Genomic DNA, 14,429 nt, shown 5'->3' on the forward strand with positions numbered 1-14,429 from the left:
AGAGTTTAATTTAGGAAATCTTTACACAAGTATTCCCACAAATAAAAAAAGCGAGATGTGATCGTGTGTTAATGCAATCAAGGTATGAAATTATTGTATTTGAAAATCTCTTCTTGGGCTTAGTAAATCGGCCCTCGGCTGAATCTACACTGAACAGAAATATAAAACTCAATATGCAACAACTTCAAAGATTTTACTGAGTTACAGTTCATTAGGAAATCAGTCAATTGAAATCAATAAATTAGACCCTAACCTATCGACTTCACTTGACTGGGAATACAGATATGCATCTGTTGGTAACAGATACCTTAAAAAAATAAAAAAGTAGGGGCGTGGATCAGAAAAACAGTCAGTATCTGGTGTGACCATCATTTGCCTCATGCAGCACGACACATCTCCTTCACATAGAGTTGATCAGGCTGTTGATTGTGGCCTGTGGAATGTTGTCCCACTCCTTTTCACGTTGCGTTTACATTTTTGTTCAGTATAGTTGCTTACGCCTGGTCTAAGAAATAAATCACAATTGTCTTTCTGTGTAACACCCAAAGAGGACTGGGAAACAACAAAACAAACCCATCACCCTGCCTGTGACACAACTAATCTAAATGCACTAGCCTAAATGTAGCCCAAGGCACTTTGCTTTTGTGAGACAGTCAAAGAGCTCCTGAATGTAAACGACCATTTAGCAAGGATAGTACATGCATACAATCCATGAATGCATAGGCTTGTTGCTAGTGAATCTTCTTAGTTAAGTCACTGAAACATAAGGTCTCAACCTACTATCATAGGATTTCATTAAGATGCTATATTGATACACCTTGGTAATTACTATAGCATTATGCAAGGTAAGTGGTCACCACAGACCTACTGTAGCTACATACAGTATGTGGGCCAGGAACAGATCAAGGGCTAAAAAAAACATGATTAGGCTACTTGCAGATCTGTGCCTGAGTCTTATGAGTTCTACTTGCATCTAGTATCAGTCTGTGCTCCATATAGCCTAACTTACCCAGTGGCGGATTTAGGTATAGACAACATGGGCAGCCACCCCAGGGCGGCAACTTGCTGGGAACTTGGCGCCCGCACAAAAAAAATCGGAATGGTGACATCTGCACGATTGGTTTTCGATTGCTCATTTGCACATCACGTCAGGGGGGTTCAATGCGAGTATGGGTTGTTAAATGTCAATGATCTCAGTATTTTCCTGGCTGCTGCTTCTTAGAAGCCAAGTTGCTCCTATACCATCACTCCATTCCCGCAGGCAGCCCTTGGCAACCACACATCTACCTCCATCTCATTATACTCTCCTTTTCTGTTTTCAACCCCTTTTCTACCCTCTCAAAAACAATGTCCTTTACTGCTCTCTCTGCCTGTGTCAACTCCACTCATTCAGGCTTCAAAAAATGCAGCATTCTTGGGATATGGAGCCTACATTGTACTCATCACACCATTTTACCCAAGTATAAAAAGAGCACCAAAGGAGGAAGTAGAGAAAAATTGAATGGCGATGGACACATGAAATTCAGTTCCCAAGTTCTGTTTCCAAGAACGTTTGTGAGAATTCTACAAAATAAGTTTCGCTTTCAGAAGACCTGAAAAGAACCGTTTAAGGATGTGATTTATGCGATGCACATTCTACATGACGTTAGCAAGCTAGCTTGTTTACAACTGGCAAAAAGTTCCAACGAGACTCGCACTGCTGCGTTTCAATACCTGGTACTCTGGTTCTGGATCTCTGAACTCTGGGCTCGCTACTCACGCAGATCCAGGATTTGTTTCAGCCAGAGTTCGTTTGCATTTCACACATCCTTTATAACGCAGATCAGGGTACCAAACGCTCTAGGATCCAGACCATACAGAGATATGTGAAAGAGCCCTAGTTTACAACCCCGACTTTAAGTCAGAGCATACCTTTCTTGGCACTGTTACAGCCAGTCCCCAGTGTGGGCATCGCAGAGGGGGTACAATGCCAGCTTTGTCCCACCTTCCCTTCAGCTCAAACACAGACAATGCTCAGAAGTCTCATAAAAGTGACGCAGTCTGTTCCAGAGTTGGGGAGTTGAACGCTTGTCGCTCCGTCTTCACCCTCCACACGATCTGACATCCTTCCCTCACTTGGCCAAATATTTGGCCAACTAGAGCTGGCCTGTGGCTGTAAAAGTGCCATTGGAATCTTGTGTAAAACCAAGCCTATTCTAATACAGAAAAAATAGCCTATTGCATAATGTATTTTTAACTATTTGTTTTGTGGTCAAGCAAGGTGTCAGAGCTTGTCAATCAACAAAACTATCAAAAGGTAGTGACTTGTAGACTAATAATATGCAATAATACAATTATAATTTGTTGTAGCTAAGCAATGGAACAACTCCAAACGTTTCATAGTGGAGGGAGTCTTATGAATGGAGGAGGGTAGGGCTGGTCTAGGCTATAGGTTGCAACTCCCTGTAATGGCTCAGTCACTGTACTAGTTTCTGATTAATCCAGAGGAATTAGGCTAAGTGTCTGTGCAGTTTTACAAATGTCATGGATTGGGGACCATTCTACCCTAACCTGGATCAGTTACGATTGACATGACAGAAGGCCATGTGATCAGCAAAATGGGTGGAGGGCTAAAGAAGCCTGTTGCACAATCTGGATAGTACTGTGTGTGTTGGAACACTGCAAACACAGTTCAGTAGTTTTACCAAATATTCATTTGTTTTAGAAGATAATGATACAATGTTGACAAGATATGCCACATCGGTTTAAATCTGAAGAAAGAGAACGTGTATAACTGAACAAGATATGAATAATAGTGACTACTAACTATGTAGTTAATAACTGAGAAATGTATTGAAAATGTTCTTTCATAGGAAACACCAGGACTGGAATTATTCTGTGAATAATGTTAAAAGCTGCCTTTAGGCTACGTTAAATGCAGTGAGCAATCGCTGTGATTAAACAAAAAAAACACCAGAAATATGACAGCAATTTGCATTACATCAATGCAACTCGCATGTAACGATTGCGTAAAATATGTTTAATCGGTGACATTTCAATTTGCTAGTCCAACAAAGTCAATCACAAATGTGTATTTTTTTATTGAAGGCTAGCTAACGTTAGCTACTGTATCATAGATAATCCAGTGGGAAAAGATTGCTAGCTAGCCACTGTCAACTAGCTGCAAACTGGTCATTTGGCGCACATCAAACATTCGAGGAACTGTTGTAGTTTACTACTATGAGTGATTGCGACAGTTCTCACTCTTACATTGTTTTGTATTTGCTCACCTCTATCTTGTCAACATTCCTGGCACATCCGACAACCTTCATGCCGTGTTGGACAAGTGCCCGTGCAACAGCCGCTCCAATCCCGACCGAAGCTCCAGTCACTAGAGCTACTCTGCCTTTCCAGCGCTCCATTTCAATGAATTATTTAGCTATTACAAAGACTAGTTTTACAACTGGTGTAATAGGACGATAAATTTCGTTTACCTAGCTATGTCGGTTCAATAGTGACAATATAGACAACAGATACTTGTGTTATATAGGGCGTGCTGTTACACCGTTCAACCCTCCCTAATCCTGTTTTCGCAGCATCCAGGAAAAGGCACGGTGCGGAAACCCGAAATCCCTGCGCTCGGGATTAAATATTAAATGACAAACATTGCGCTATGTGTATTTGTTTGGTTGACGTCCCCTCCCGCTTTTATTTTACGACTCTTACATTTGCAGTCTTCAAACTCTCCCTTGCTCTCATCAGTGGTGTAAGTACTTAATTAAAACTACTTTAAAATACTATTTAAGTAGTTTTTTCGGGGGTATCTGTATTTTACTATTTATATTTTGGACAACTGTTTTATTTTACTCCACTACATTCCTAAAGGAAATAATGTACTTTTTACTCCATACACTTTCCCTGCCACCCAAAAATAGTTGTTACATTTTTAGTGTTCAGCAGGACAGGAAAATGGTCCAATTCACATACTTATCAAGAGAACATCCCTGATCATCCCTCTAATCTGGCAAAGTCACTAAACACAAATGCTTTGTTTGTGTTATGCCTGAGTGTGGCTCTGGGTAACCATAAATAAATACAAACATGAACATCCTGCTGTTTTAATGAGTAATATGACATTTATACTTTTACGTTTCATACTTACGTATACAGTGCATTCAGAAAGTATTTAGACCCTTGACTTTTCCCACATTTTGTTATGTTACAGCCTTATTCTAAAATTGATTAAATAAAACAAAATTATAAATCTACACACAATACCCCATAATGACGAAGGGAAAACAGGTTTTTAGAATTTTTTGCAAATGTGTTAAAAATAAAAAAACACAAATACCTTATTTACATAAGTATTCAGACCCTTTACTATGAGACTAGAAATTGAGCTCAGGCACATCCTGTTTCCATTGATCATCCCTGTGATGTTTCTACATCTTGATTGGAGTTCACCTGTGGTCAATTCTATTTATTGGACATGATTTGGAAAGGCACAAACCTGTCTTTATAAGGGCCCACCGTTGACAGTGCATGTCAGAGCAAAAGGTCGAAGGAATTGTCCATATATCTGGGGAAGGGTACTAAAAAATGTCTGCAGCATTGAAGGTCCCCAAGAACACAGTGGCCTCCATCATTCTTAAATGGAAGAAGTTTGGAACCACCAAGACTCTTCCTAAAGCTAGCTGCCCGGCCAAACTGAGCAATCGGGGGGGAAGGGCCTTGGTCAGGGAGGTGACCAAGAACCCTATCGTCACTCTGACAGAGCTCCAGAGTTCCTCTGTGGAGATGGGAGAACCTTCCAGAAGGACAACTTTCTCTGCAGCACTCCATCAATCAGGCCTTTATGGTAGAGTGGCCAGACGGAAACCATTCCTCAGTAAAAGGCACATGACAGACCGCTTGGAGTTTGCCAAAAGGCACCTAAAGGACTCTCAGACCATGAGAAACAAGATGATCTGGTCTGATGAAACCAAGATGAATGCCAAGCGTCACGTCTGGAGGAAACCTGGCACCACCCTTATGGTGAAGCATGGTGGTGGCAGCATCATGCTGTCGGGATGTTTTTCAGCGGCAGGGATTGGGAGACTAGTCAGGATTGAGGGAAAGATGAACAGAACAAAGAAAATGTCAGAAAACACAACAGCTAGCTGGTCTGCACACGCTCTGAGGGTACGGCTAGGGAGCCTCCTGGGCCGGCAGACTTGTGAGGGTTAACAGTTCAGAAATGGCACTTACCCGATTAAAAAAGCTACCTGAATTTGAATATTTAAATATAAATGTTGCTGTACGCTGTCACTCTCTAGTTTTATGTTTGTGTGTATGTGTGCATGTCTGTCTGTCTGTAAGATAAACATTCATCCATACCTTACTTTTGCCAACTAATCAACACAACTCTGAGTATCTCCAAACATTAATGCAAATATTATGTTTTTCACATGTATTTTAACTTGAATGTTTTGTTGTCCATTTATCAATGCAATATCCATGTATTTCAGTTTCTATGTGAGCATAAAAAAACACTAACTTGTTTGTTTGTCTGTCTTTGTCTGTTTTAGGGGAGATGAATGATTTACTAGATCAGTTCACTCCATATTCCTCCTTTCCTGAGTGAAATATTAGCCATGTTTACATGCACAGGAATAATCATATATTAAATTGATTATGGCAGTAGGCCGATTATGCAATAGTCATGTAAACACCTTACTCTGTTAATCTTAAATCAGTGTAAAGTCAAAATCAGGTAAACACCTTATTTGGAGTTCCAGTGGTGTATTTGATCTGCGCATGTGCCAGCACCATTAGCGCATCCCTCATTCTTTAGCGCGAGTTGTGAACAATTTAACATACGCGTTTTAGAAATAGTTTTCACTTGATATGTCCGAACTCAGAATCAAATATAGTTCTCAAAAATAACATGGTTGCTGTTATGTTTATTGTAATTTTTTCAGATGTGTCCACGAAAACTAAATTACTAGGAAATATTTACTCTTGCAAAGCATGTAAACGTTTTAATCGAACTATTATATGAATCTGACTATCCACAATAATCCCATTACTGTGTGTGTCTAACCGTACTGATTCACTTACGAAACTTTGGCTCCCCTCGGTGGCAAAATAATGACATCCTTTTGTCACAAAAAATGTTCCGTTATATAGCGAATGTGCATACTCTGGTATTGGCAGGTGTGCTCTAGCCATCAGCTCGCTGGTATACATGAGCAAATATTTAAATTTGTCAAATGGCAGCCAAGTATCAATCAGGTCACCAGAATAAGACCACTGATATTTATTGAAAAAGAGCATCAAGCTCATCACCTTGCACTTTCACCATCCTGAGAAGTTTATTGTATTTATTTAATCGGTTTTCACTTCACAAAGATAGCACTTACAGTTGACCGGGGCAGCTCTAGCAGGGCAGAAATTTGACCAACTGACTTGTTGGAAAGGTGGCGTCCTATGACCGTGCCAGATTGAACGTCACTAAGATCTTCAGTAAGGCCATTCTACTGCCAATGTTTGTCTATGGAGATTGTATGGCTGTGTGCTCCATTTTATACACCTGTCAGCAACGGGTGTGGCTGAAATAGCCAAATCCACTAATTTGAAGGTGTCATCACATTCTTTTGTGTATATAATGTATTTAACTTTCATTCAAATGTCCTTCGCAAGTTGGACAATAAAGTAGTAATCTGTTGTCTCACTCTTCTTCAACGGCTGTGCGAAGTATCTGGATATTGGCGGGAACTGAAACAGGCTGTCATACACGTAGATGCAGAGCATCCCAAACATGCTCAATGGGTGACATGTCTGGTGAGTATGCAGGCCATGGAAGAACATTTTCAGCTTCGAGGAATAGTGTACAGATCCTTGCAACATGGGGCCGAGCATTGTCATGCTGAAACATGAGGTAATGGCGACGGATGAATGGCACGATAATGGGCCTCAGGATCTCATCACGGTATCTCTGTGCATTCAAATTGCCATTGATAAAATGTAATTGTGTTCATTGTCTGTAGCTTATACCTGCCCATACCATAACCCCACCATAGGGCTCTCTGCTCACAATGCTGACATCAGCAAACTGCTCACCCACATGATGCCATACATGTTGTCGGTCTGCGGTAGTGAGGCCGGTTGGACGTACTGCCAAATTCTAAAGTGACGCTGAAGGCAGCTTATTCAATTCTCTGGCAACCGCGCTAGTGGACAGCATGAGCTGAAGCATGAGCTTCAAAGCTCAGTTGTCCTGAGTCTGCACAACACTGCCAGGACCTAGGATCAAGAGAGACACTCAAGTGTTTTAGTACTATATCTCTTGACACAATGATGAAAATAATCATGGCCTCTAAACCTTCAAGCTGCATACTGGACCCTATTCCAACTAAACTACTGAAAGAGCTGCTTCCTGTGCTTGGCCCTCCTATGTTGAACATAATAAACGGCTCTCTATCCACCGGATGTGTACCAAACTCACTAAAAGTGGCAGTAATAAAGCCTCTCTTGAAAAAGCCAAACCTTGACCCAGAAAATATAAAAAACTATCGGCCTATATCGAATCTTCCATTCCTCTCAAAAATTTTAGAAAAGGCTGTTGCGCAACAACTCACTGCCTTCCTGAAGACAAACAATGTATACGAAATGCTTCAGTCTGGTTTTAGACCCCATCATAGCACTGAGACGGCACTTGTGAAGGTGGTAAATGACATTTTAATGGCATCGGACCGAGGCTCTGCATCTGTCCTCGTGCTCCTAGACCTTAGTGCTGCTTTTGATACCATCGATCACCACATTCTTTTGGAGAGATTGGAAACCCAAATTGGTCTACACGGACAAGTTCTGGCCTGGTTTAGATCTTATCTGTCGGAAAGATATCAGTTTGTCTCTGTGAATGGTCTGTCCTCTGACAAATCAACTGTAAATTTCGGTGTTCCTCAAGGTTCCGTTTTAGGACCACTATTGTTTTCACTATATATTTTACCTCTTGGGGATGTTATTCGAAAACATAATGTTAACTTTCACTGCTATGCGGATGACACACAGCTGTACATTTCAATTAAACATGGTGAAGCCCCAAAATTGCCCTTGCTAGAAGAATGTGTTTCAGACATAAGGAAGTGGATGGCTGCAAACTTTCTACTTTTAAACTCGGACAAAACAGAGATGCTTGTTCTAGGTCCCAAGAAACAAAGAGATCTTCTGTTGAATCTGACAATTAATGTTAATGGTTGTACAGTCGTCTCAAATAAAACTGTGAAGGACCTCGGCGTTACTCTGGACCCTGATCTCTCTTTTGAAGAACATATCAAGACCATTTCAAGGACAGCTTTTTTCCATCTACGTAACATTGCAAAAATCAGGAACTTTCTGTCCAAAAATGATGCAGAAAAATTAATCCATGCTTTTGTCACTTCCAGGTTAGACTACTGCAATGCTCTACTTTCCGGCTACCCGGATAAAGCACTAAATAAACTTCAGTTAGTGCTAAATACGGCTGCTAGAATCCTGACTAGAACCAAAAAATTTGATCATATTACTCCAGTGCTAGCCTCTCTACACTGGCTTCCTGTCAAAGCAAGGGCTGATTTCAAGGTTTTACTGCTAACCTACAAAGCATTACATGGGCTTGCTCCTATCTATCTCTCTGATTTGGTCCTGCCGTACATACCTACACGTACGCTACGGTCACAAGACGCAGGCCTCCTAATTGTCCCTAGAATTTTTAAGCAAACAGCTGGAGGCAGGGCTTTCTCCTATAGAGCTCCATTTTTATGGAACGGTCTGCCTACCCATGTCAGAGACGCAAACTCGGTCTCAACCTTTAAGTCTCTACTGAAGACTCATCTCTTCAGTGGGTCATATGATTGAGTGTAGTCTGGCCCAGGAGTGGGAGGGTGAATGGAAAGGCTCTGGAGCAACGAACCACCCTTGCTGTCTCTGCCTGGCCGGTTCCCCTCTTTCCACTGAGATTCTCTGCCTCTAACCCTATTACAGGGGCTGAGTCACTGGCTTTACTGGGGCTCTCTCATGCCGTCCCTGGAGGAGGTGCGTCACCTGAGTGGGTTGAGTCACTGATGTGGTCATCCTGTCTGGGTTGGCGCCCCCCCCCCCCTTAAGTTGTGCCGTGGCGGAGGTCTTTGTGGGCTATACTCAGCCTTGTCTCAGGATGGTAAGTTGGTGGTTGAAGATATCCCTCTAGTGGTGTGGGGGCTGTGCTTTGGCAAAGTGGGTGGGGTTATATCCTTCCTGTTTGGCCCTGTCCGGGGGTGTCCTCGGAGTGGGCCACAGTGTCTCCTGACCCCTCCTGTCTCATCCTCCAGTATTTATGCTGCAGTAGTTTATGTGTCGGGGGGCTAGGGTCAGTTTGTTATATCTGGAGTACTTCTCCTGTCCTATTCGGTGTCCTGTGTGAATCTAAGTGTGCGTTCTCTAATTCTCTCCTTCTCTCTTTCTCTCTCTCGGAGGACCTGAGCCCTAGGACCATGCCCCAGGACTACCTGACATGATGACTCCTTGCTGTCCCCAGTCCACCTGGCTGTGCTGCTGCTCCAGTTTCAACTGTTCTGCCTTATTATTATTCGACCATGCTGATCATTTATGAACATTTGAACATCTTGGCCATGTTCTGTTATAATCTCCACCCGGCACAGCCAGAAGAGGACTGGCCATCCCACATATGCTCTCTCTAATTCTCTTTCTTTCTCTCTCTCGGAGGACCTGAGCCCTAGGACCATGCCTCAGGAATACCTGACATGATGACTCCTTGCTGTCCCCAGTCCACCTGACTGTGCTGCTGCTCCAGTTTCAACTATTCTGCCTTATTATTATTCGACCATGCTGGTCATTTATGAACATTTGAACATCTTGACCATGTTTTGTTATAATCTCCACCCGGCACAGCCAGAAGAGGACTGGCCACCCCACATAGCCTGGTTCCTCTCTAGGTTTCTTCCTAGGTTTTGGCCTTTCTAGGGAGTTTTTCCTAGCCACCGTGCTTCTTCACCTGCATTGCTTGCTGTTTGGGGTTTTAGGCTGGGTTTCTGTACAGCACTTTGAGATATCAGCTGATGTACGAAGGGCTATATAAAATAAATTTGATTGATTGATTGACCTGTGGCATTGTGTTGTGACAAACTGTATATTTTAGTGTCCTTTTTTTGTCATCAGCACAAGGTGCATCTGTGTAATGATCATGCTGTTCAATCAGCTTCTTGATATGCCATACCTGTCAGGTGGATGGATAATCACTGCAAAGGAGAAATGCTCACTAACAGGGATGTAAACAAATTTGTGCATGAAATTTGAGCGAAATTAGCTTTTTGTGCAAATGGAACATTTCTTGGATCTTTAATTTCAGCTCACAAAGCATGCGTTTATATTTGTTTCATTGTGAACAGTAGGGCAAAGGGGCTGCCATAGGACAGCCACAGAATTGGCCACTTCTAATTGCCCAGGAAGCTTTCAGTCAGGGGTCTCACCCTCAAAGAGGAAGAGAGCATCAGATGAGTCTGCCAGTTTCCTTACCTCTGTGGTCACCTGTAAGAGGAGCAGGGAGTCCAGCCCTTCAAGAAGCCCAGGCTGCTGCAAGCTAGAGGGCAACACTCTGAAGAAAAATAGGAAGTATGAGGACAGTGGCATTTCCAATGTGCTAGTCCCAAGTGTATTTTCGATCTCTCGGAAGAGGACCTGGGATGGGAATTAGCCAGTGGCTCGTTTAAACTATAGTCGACCAAACAACTTAAAAACTGTATTTGTTTTGTTTGTTGTTACAATTATGTTTTGTGTTGTTTCAACTACAACCAACCATGGCCCACATATGGTGAAATTGTTTAAGTATTATTAAATTACTCAATGAAATTGGAAATAAAAATATATTATTTCCATGATCTGCATGTCCTTGTTTCTTCAAATTTGAGATGGGATTTGACTATTGCTACATACAAATTACAAAGTTATTCAAGAACAGCATTCTCTCAGTTTACTATACAACAAATAATTCAAATATAGAAACATTTATTTTACAATTTCAGCAAAAAATATTACACAATTCCAGTTTAGTTGTACACAGTGTTTTAAAACACCTAAATACACTTTTACAGTCATTATGTCAGTAGAAAAAAATATTGGATATTCATGATACAAAATGTACACTTCCCTACAAATAAAAATTGCATACACATGTACATAGCATTGTGTGAATGACCAACAATGGTCTTAAACATTACACACTTTTATTTAAAAAAAGTAGTATTGTCTTCACATTTTAGCTCAATATTGAATTCCAACACAAGATCATGAAAAAATTGCACTGTATAAAATGTCGCTTAAAACCACAATTACATTTTTTTTTACGACTTCCAACCCAAGTTATAAATCATGACATAATCAAAATAAAATGCTCTTTACATGTGCAATGGACAGGGTCAATGTACTGAAAATATCCTTGTTCTAAACAGCCTACTAAGTATTCAATAAACTGCCATGGATTTGGGGGGAGTCTTACCACCTTTGCAAGATGATCATTCGTCAACAGGTACAACAACCCTGTTTACTCCCTCAAGACACAAACATAGCATTACTCCATAAACGCCAATGCTTTAAAGTAAACATGTTTCGATCGATCCATTCTGGCATTGCAGTCCTGGACTGTCTGGTGGAGCATTTTAGGAGAACATAGATCAATGTATCACAAGAGAAAAAGCATAAATCAAAATGGGGGTTTTAAAGTTTCCATCAATGGACATGGTCTCATTTCTTCTCCCCGCAGTGACGGTTTGATTGAATTCCAGCCATAGTTCAATTATAGTAATTTAAACCATGTGAAGTTATTTTGCTACTTCACTAATAATATTAGTGTAAAAGAGAAGGGACAATTCATCAACTAGCACAGATATAATCATCAACTAGCAAAGATATAATATTTATGTTAGCATAATTGTGAAATCTATTTAGCTGGAATAGCCAGACATTCTATATTTTGGATTGCAAAAAGAACACGCAAAACTCAAAGACAGGGATAAAAAACAAATAACAAACAAAAAAAAAACTTGTTCAATGTCCTCAAAAAAAGTGTTTTGAACAGCTTTGGTTTTCCATACATGCTGCTTACTTGCCTGGGTAAAACTATGAACATTTATAGAAAGTGAAACCAAAGAAAGTGAGCAATTTTGCATTCCCCAGCCAGTCCTACATTTCAGTTTAATAAGAAGGGACATATACAACATTATTACACGATTTTGCAATAAAGACCCTTCATAAGTAAAGTTGAACAAAGCCATATCGTGCAGCATCTCTTACCAATGTGCCACGTAGATTTTCTCTTATAGAACTTCTCCAAATTGTCTCCACAAAGCATGGAAGGAACACTTTTAGTTGAAACTGCTGACCAACAGTTAAAATCTACAACACATACTAGTGTACTGGATTCATATCGATTTCTGAAAATGTAAGGAAGATGGTTAGATTAAGGAAGGGTGTGATCTTTGCATCAAGCATATTACATACTCTACTTTGGAATTATTCCTGAGGAGAAGAGGGGAACAAAAACTTAACTACACAGCAGGCAATGTAAGCAGTCATTCTGAACAACATCCAAGTCAAAACTTTGCATTAAACGAAGACAAAACACTTAAAGAAAATGTGAAACGCTGAGAAAGTAATAACGCGACAAAACCTAAACAAAGGAAATCAATATTAATGAATGCTTGCATGTCCAACTGGGTTTTGATGATAACAACATGGCATGATGGTGACATGTCACAAACATAAACAGGGTCTTTGCAGGGAAGCTGTTCACTTTTAAAGGCAGGAGAACACATAGTTTGCTAGTCTCTTCAACTATTCACTATCATTACATATACATAAGTGTTGCAGAAACCCATCCATGGTTAAGAGCCAGTGTCACCTCAGATGGCCTGCCTCTCCACTATCTCAGTCAGTCTGAGACAGTGGAGAAGTTGGAGGACTGAAATAGGGCACCAGGCCATGCCAAGTCAGACCAGGCTGTATACTTTTTCTCTCATCCAGCAAGGCACTAAGATTGTCATTCAAGTTTATCATTGCAAGTGCTTAATGCATTTAAAACACCTATAATACCCATCACCAACCCCTCCCCCTGTGCAAACCAGTCTAGAGACACTCCTGATGAGTTTGGGAAGCCACCAAGGTCTCTCTACTGTCTCAGTGCTGCTGACCTCAGTATGTTTTTCTGCCACACGGTTTAGTGTTTTCGTAATGAGGTCGTTCCAGAGACTGCCTGGGATTATCCCAGAGGGATAATAGTTAGAGCCCTTACAGTTCCCTCTCTGGACATATCACCTGGAAGAGATCCATCATTGGCATCAAATCACAGCTCTTCGAATAGACAAAGTGCTGCTACTATAGTATTATTCATTCAAATCCAAAAATGTACTTCTTAAAAGATGGGGGGCTTTTCTTTCCCTTCTACATTTGGACAGTTTGCCCAACTCCACTTTTGATCAACGCAATAAAGAGGAAACCAAGAATGAGAAACTGCTAGCCAAGTGAGCACAGCAAGAAAACAAAAACAAGAATCAACACGGCGCTTTGCAGAGAGTGGTTGTTTCTGGCTGGCTTTACCCAAGTGTCAGTCTGGGTTTGGTTCAGCGAGAGTCTCAGGGGGGCTGTCAGAGCAGTGGCTCCAAATCAGGAGAATGGAAAAAGTGACTGAGTAAGAGGCGCACTCACGCAGGGTGATGGAGATGGACATATGGGCAGAGACACCTGGGAGATGCACGGAGAAGCAGAGCGGAGCGTGAATAAGTAAGTGAGACGGGCAACCTCAGAATGGCCGTGCCAGACCTAATCCCATTGACGCAGGAAGTCCCCGCCACCACAGAGAGCGAGCCTCTCAGGCGCCATACTTTCTCCATCTCCCAATAACTGATGTGTCTAGACTGGCTTGCCAATGCTACCCCCCCCCCCCCCTTTCCCCCCCAGACCCTTTTAGAGAAACAACAGCCCACTTCTGTCTTAGTAAAACAACACAGTCCCTGGGTGAGTGGTATTCAGGTTCAGTGCTGACCCCTACTGGTCTCAGTTGTTACTGCGGTTGAATGTCTCCAGCACTGTGGTGTTGGTCTTCTCAAACACCCACTGCTGGCTGGGGACGCTGGGGTCACACATGTTCATAAACACCTTTCTCTCTGTGGGGTTGCTGTCGATACAGCTGTTACTGATGTGGTGGTATAAACTTTTATCCTACAGAGATAAAGGGAGAGAAAAGAGGTGAGCGAGATGGCAATGATTATTTAATTAGTGCATTTAACTGAAAATATTTTCCAAATTAGGTACTTTTAAAAATACATATTTATTAGCCTGCATGGAAAACTAGGAGTCATTTGTTTCTAACAGGATACACCAAACTTAAAAGGTGAATGTCTAGGAGTCTATCTAGGAGAAAACTGCCTTATCAATGAGTA

At 41.5% G+C, this 14,429-nt stretch overlaps 2 protein-coding genes across 2 annotated transcripts in view; both read right to left on the bottom strand.

Annotated features, from left to right (window-relative positions):
• The window catches only part of LOC110537508 (dehydrogenase/reductase SDR family member 11), a 43,046-nt gene extending 39,428 nt beyond the window's left edge, over positions 1 to 3,618 (bottom strand). The window contains exon 1 of the mRNA XM_021623601.2: positions 3,270 to 3,618. Coding sequence (XP_021479276.1) covers positions 3,270 to 3,401 — 132 coding nt within the window. The 5' untranslated portion in view covers positions 3,402 to 3,618. The remainder of the gene's footprint in view (positions 1 to 3,269) is intronic.
• Positions 3,619 to 10,984: 7,366 nt separating this feature from the next.
• Positions 10,985 to 14,429, bottom strand: part of LOC110537509 (polypeptide N-acetylgalactosaminyltransferase 10) — a 136,766-nt gene continuing 133,321 nt past the window's right edge. The window contains exon 12 of the mRNA XM_021623602.2: positions 10,985 to 14,208. Coding sequence (XP_021479277.2) covers positions 14,044 to 14,208 — 165 coding nt within the window. The 3' untranslated portion in view covers positions 10,985 to 14,043. The remainder of the gene's footprint in view (positions 14,209 to 14,429) is intronic.

Source organism: Oncorhynchus mykiss, chromosome 12 (genome assembly GCF_013265735.2).
Source record: "Oncorhynchus mykiss isolate Arlee chromosome 12, USDA_OmykA_1.1, whole genome shotgun sequence".
Lineage (NCBI taxonomy): Eukaryota > Metazoa > Chordata > Actinopteri > Salmoniformes > Salmonidae > Oncorhynchus > Oncorhynchus mykiss.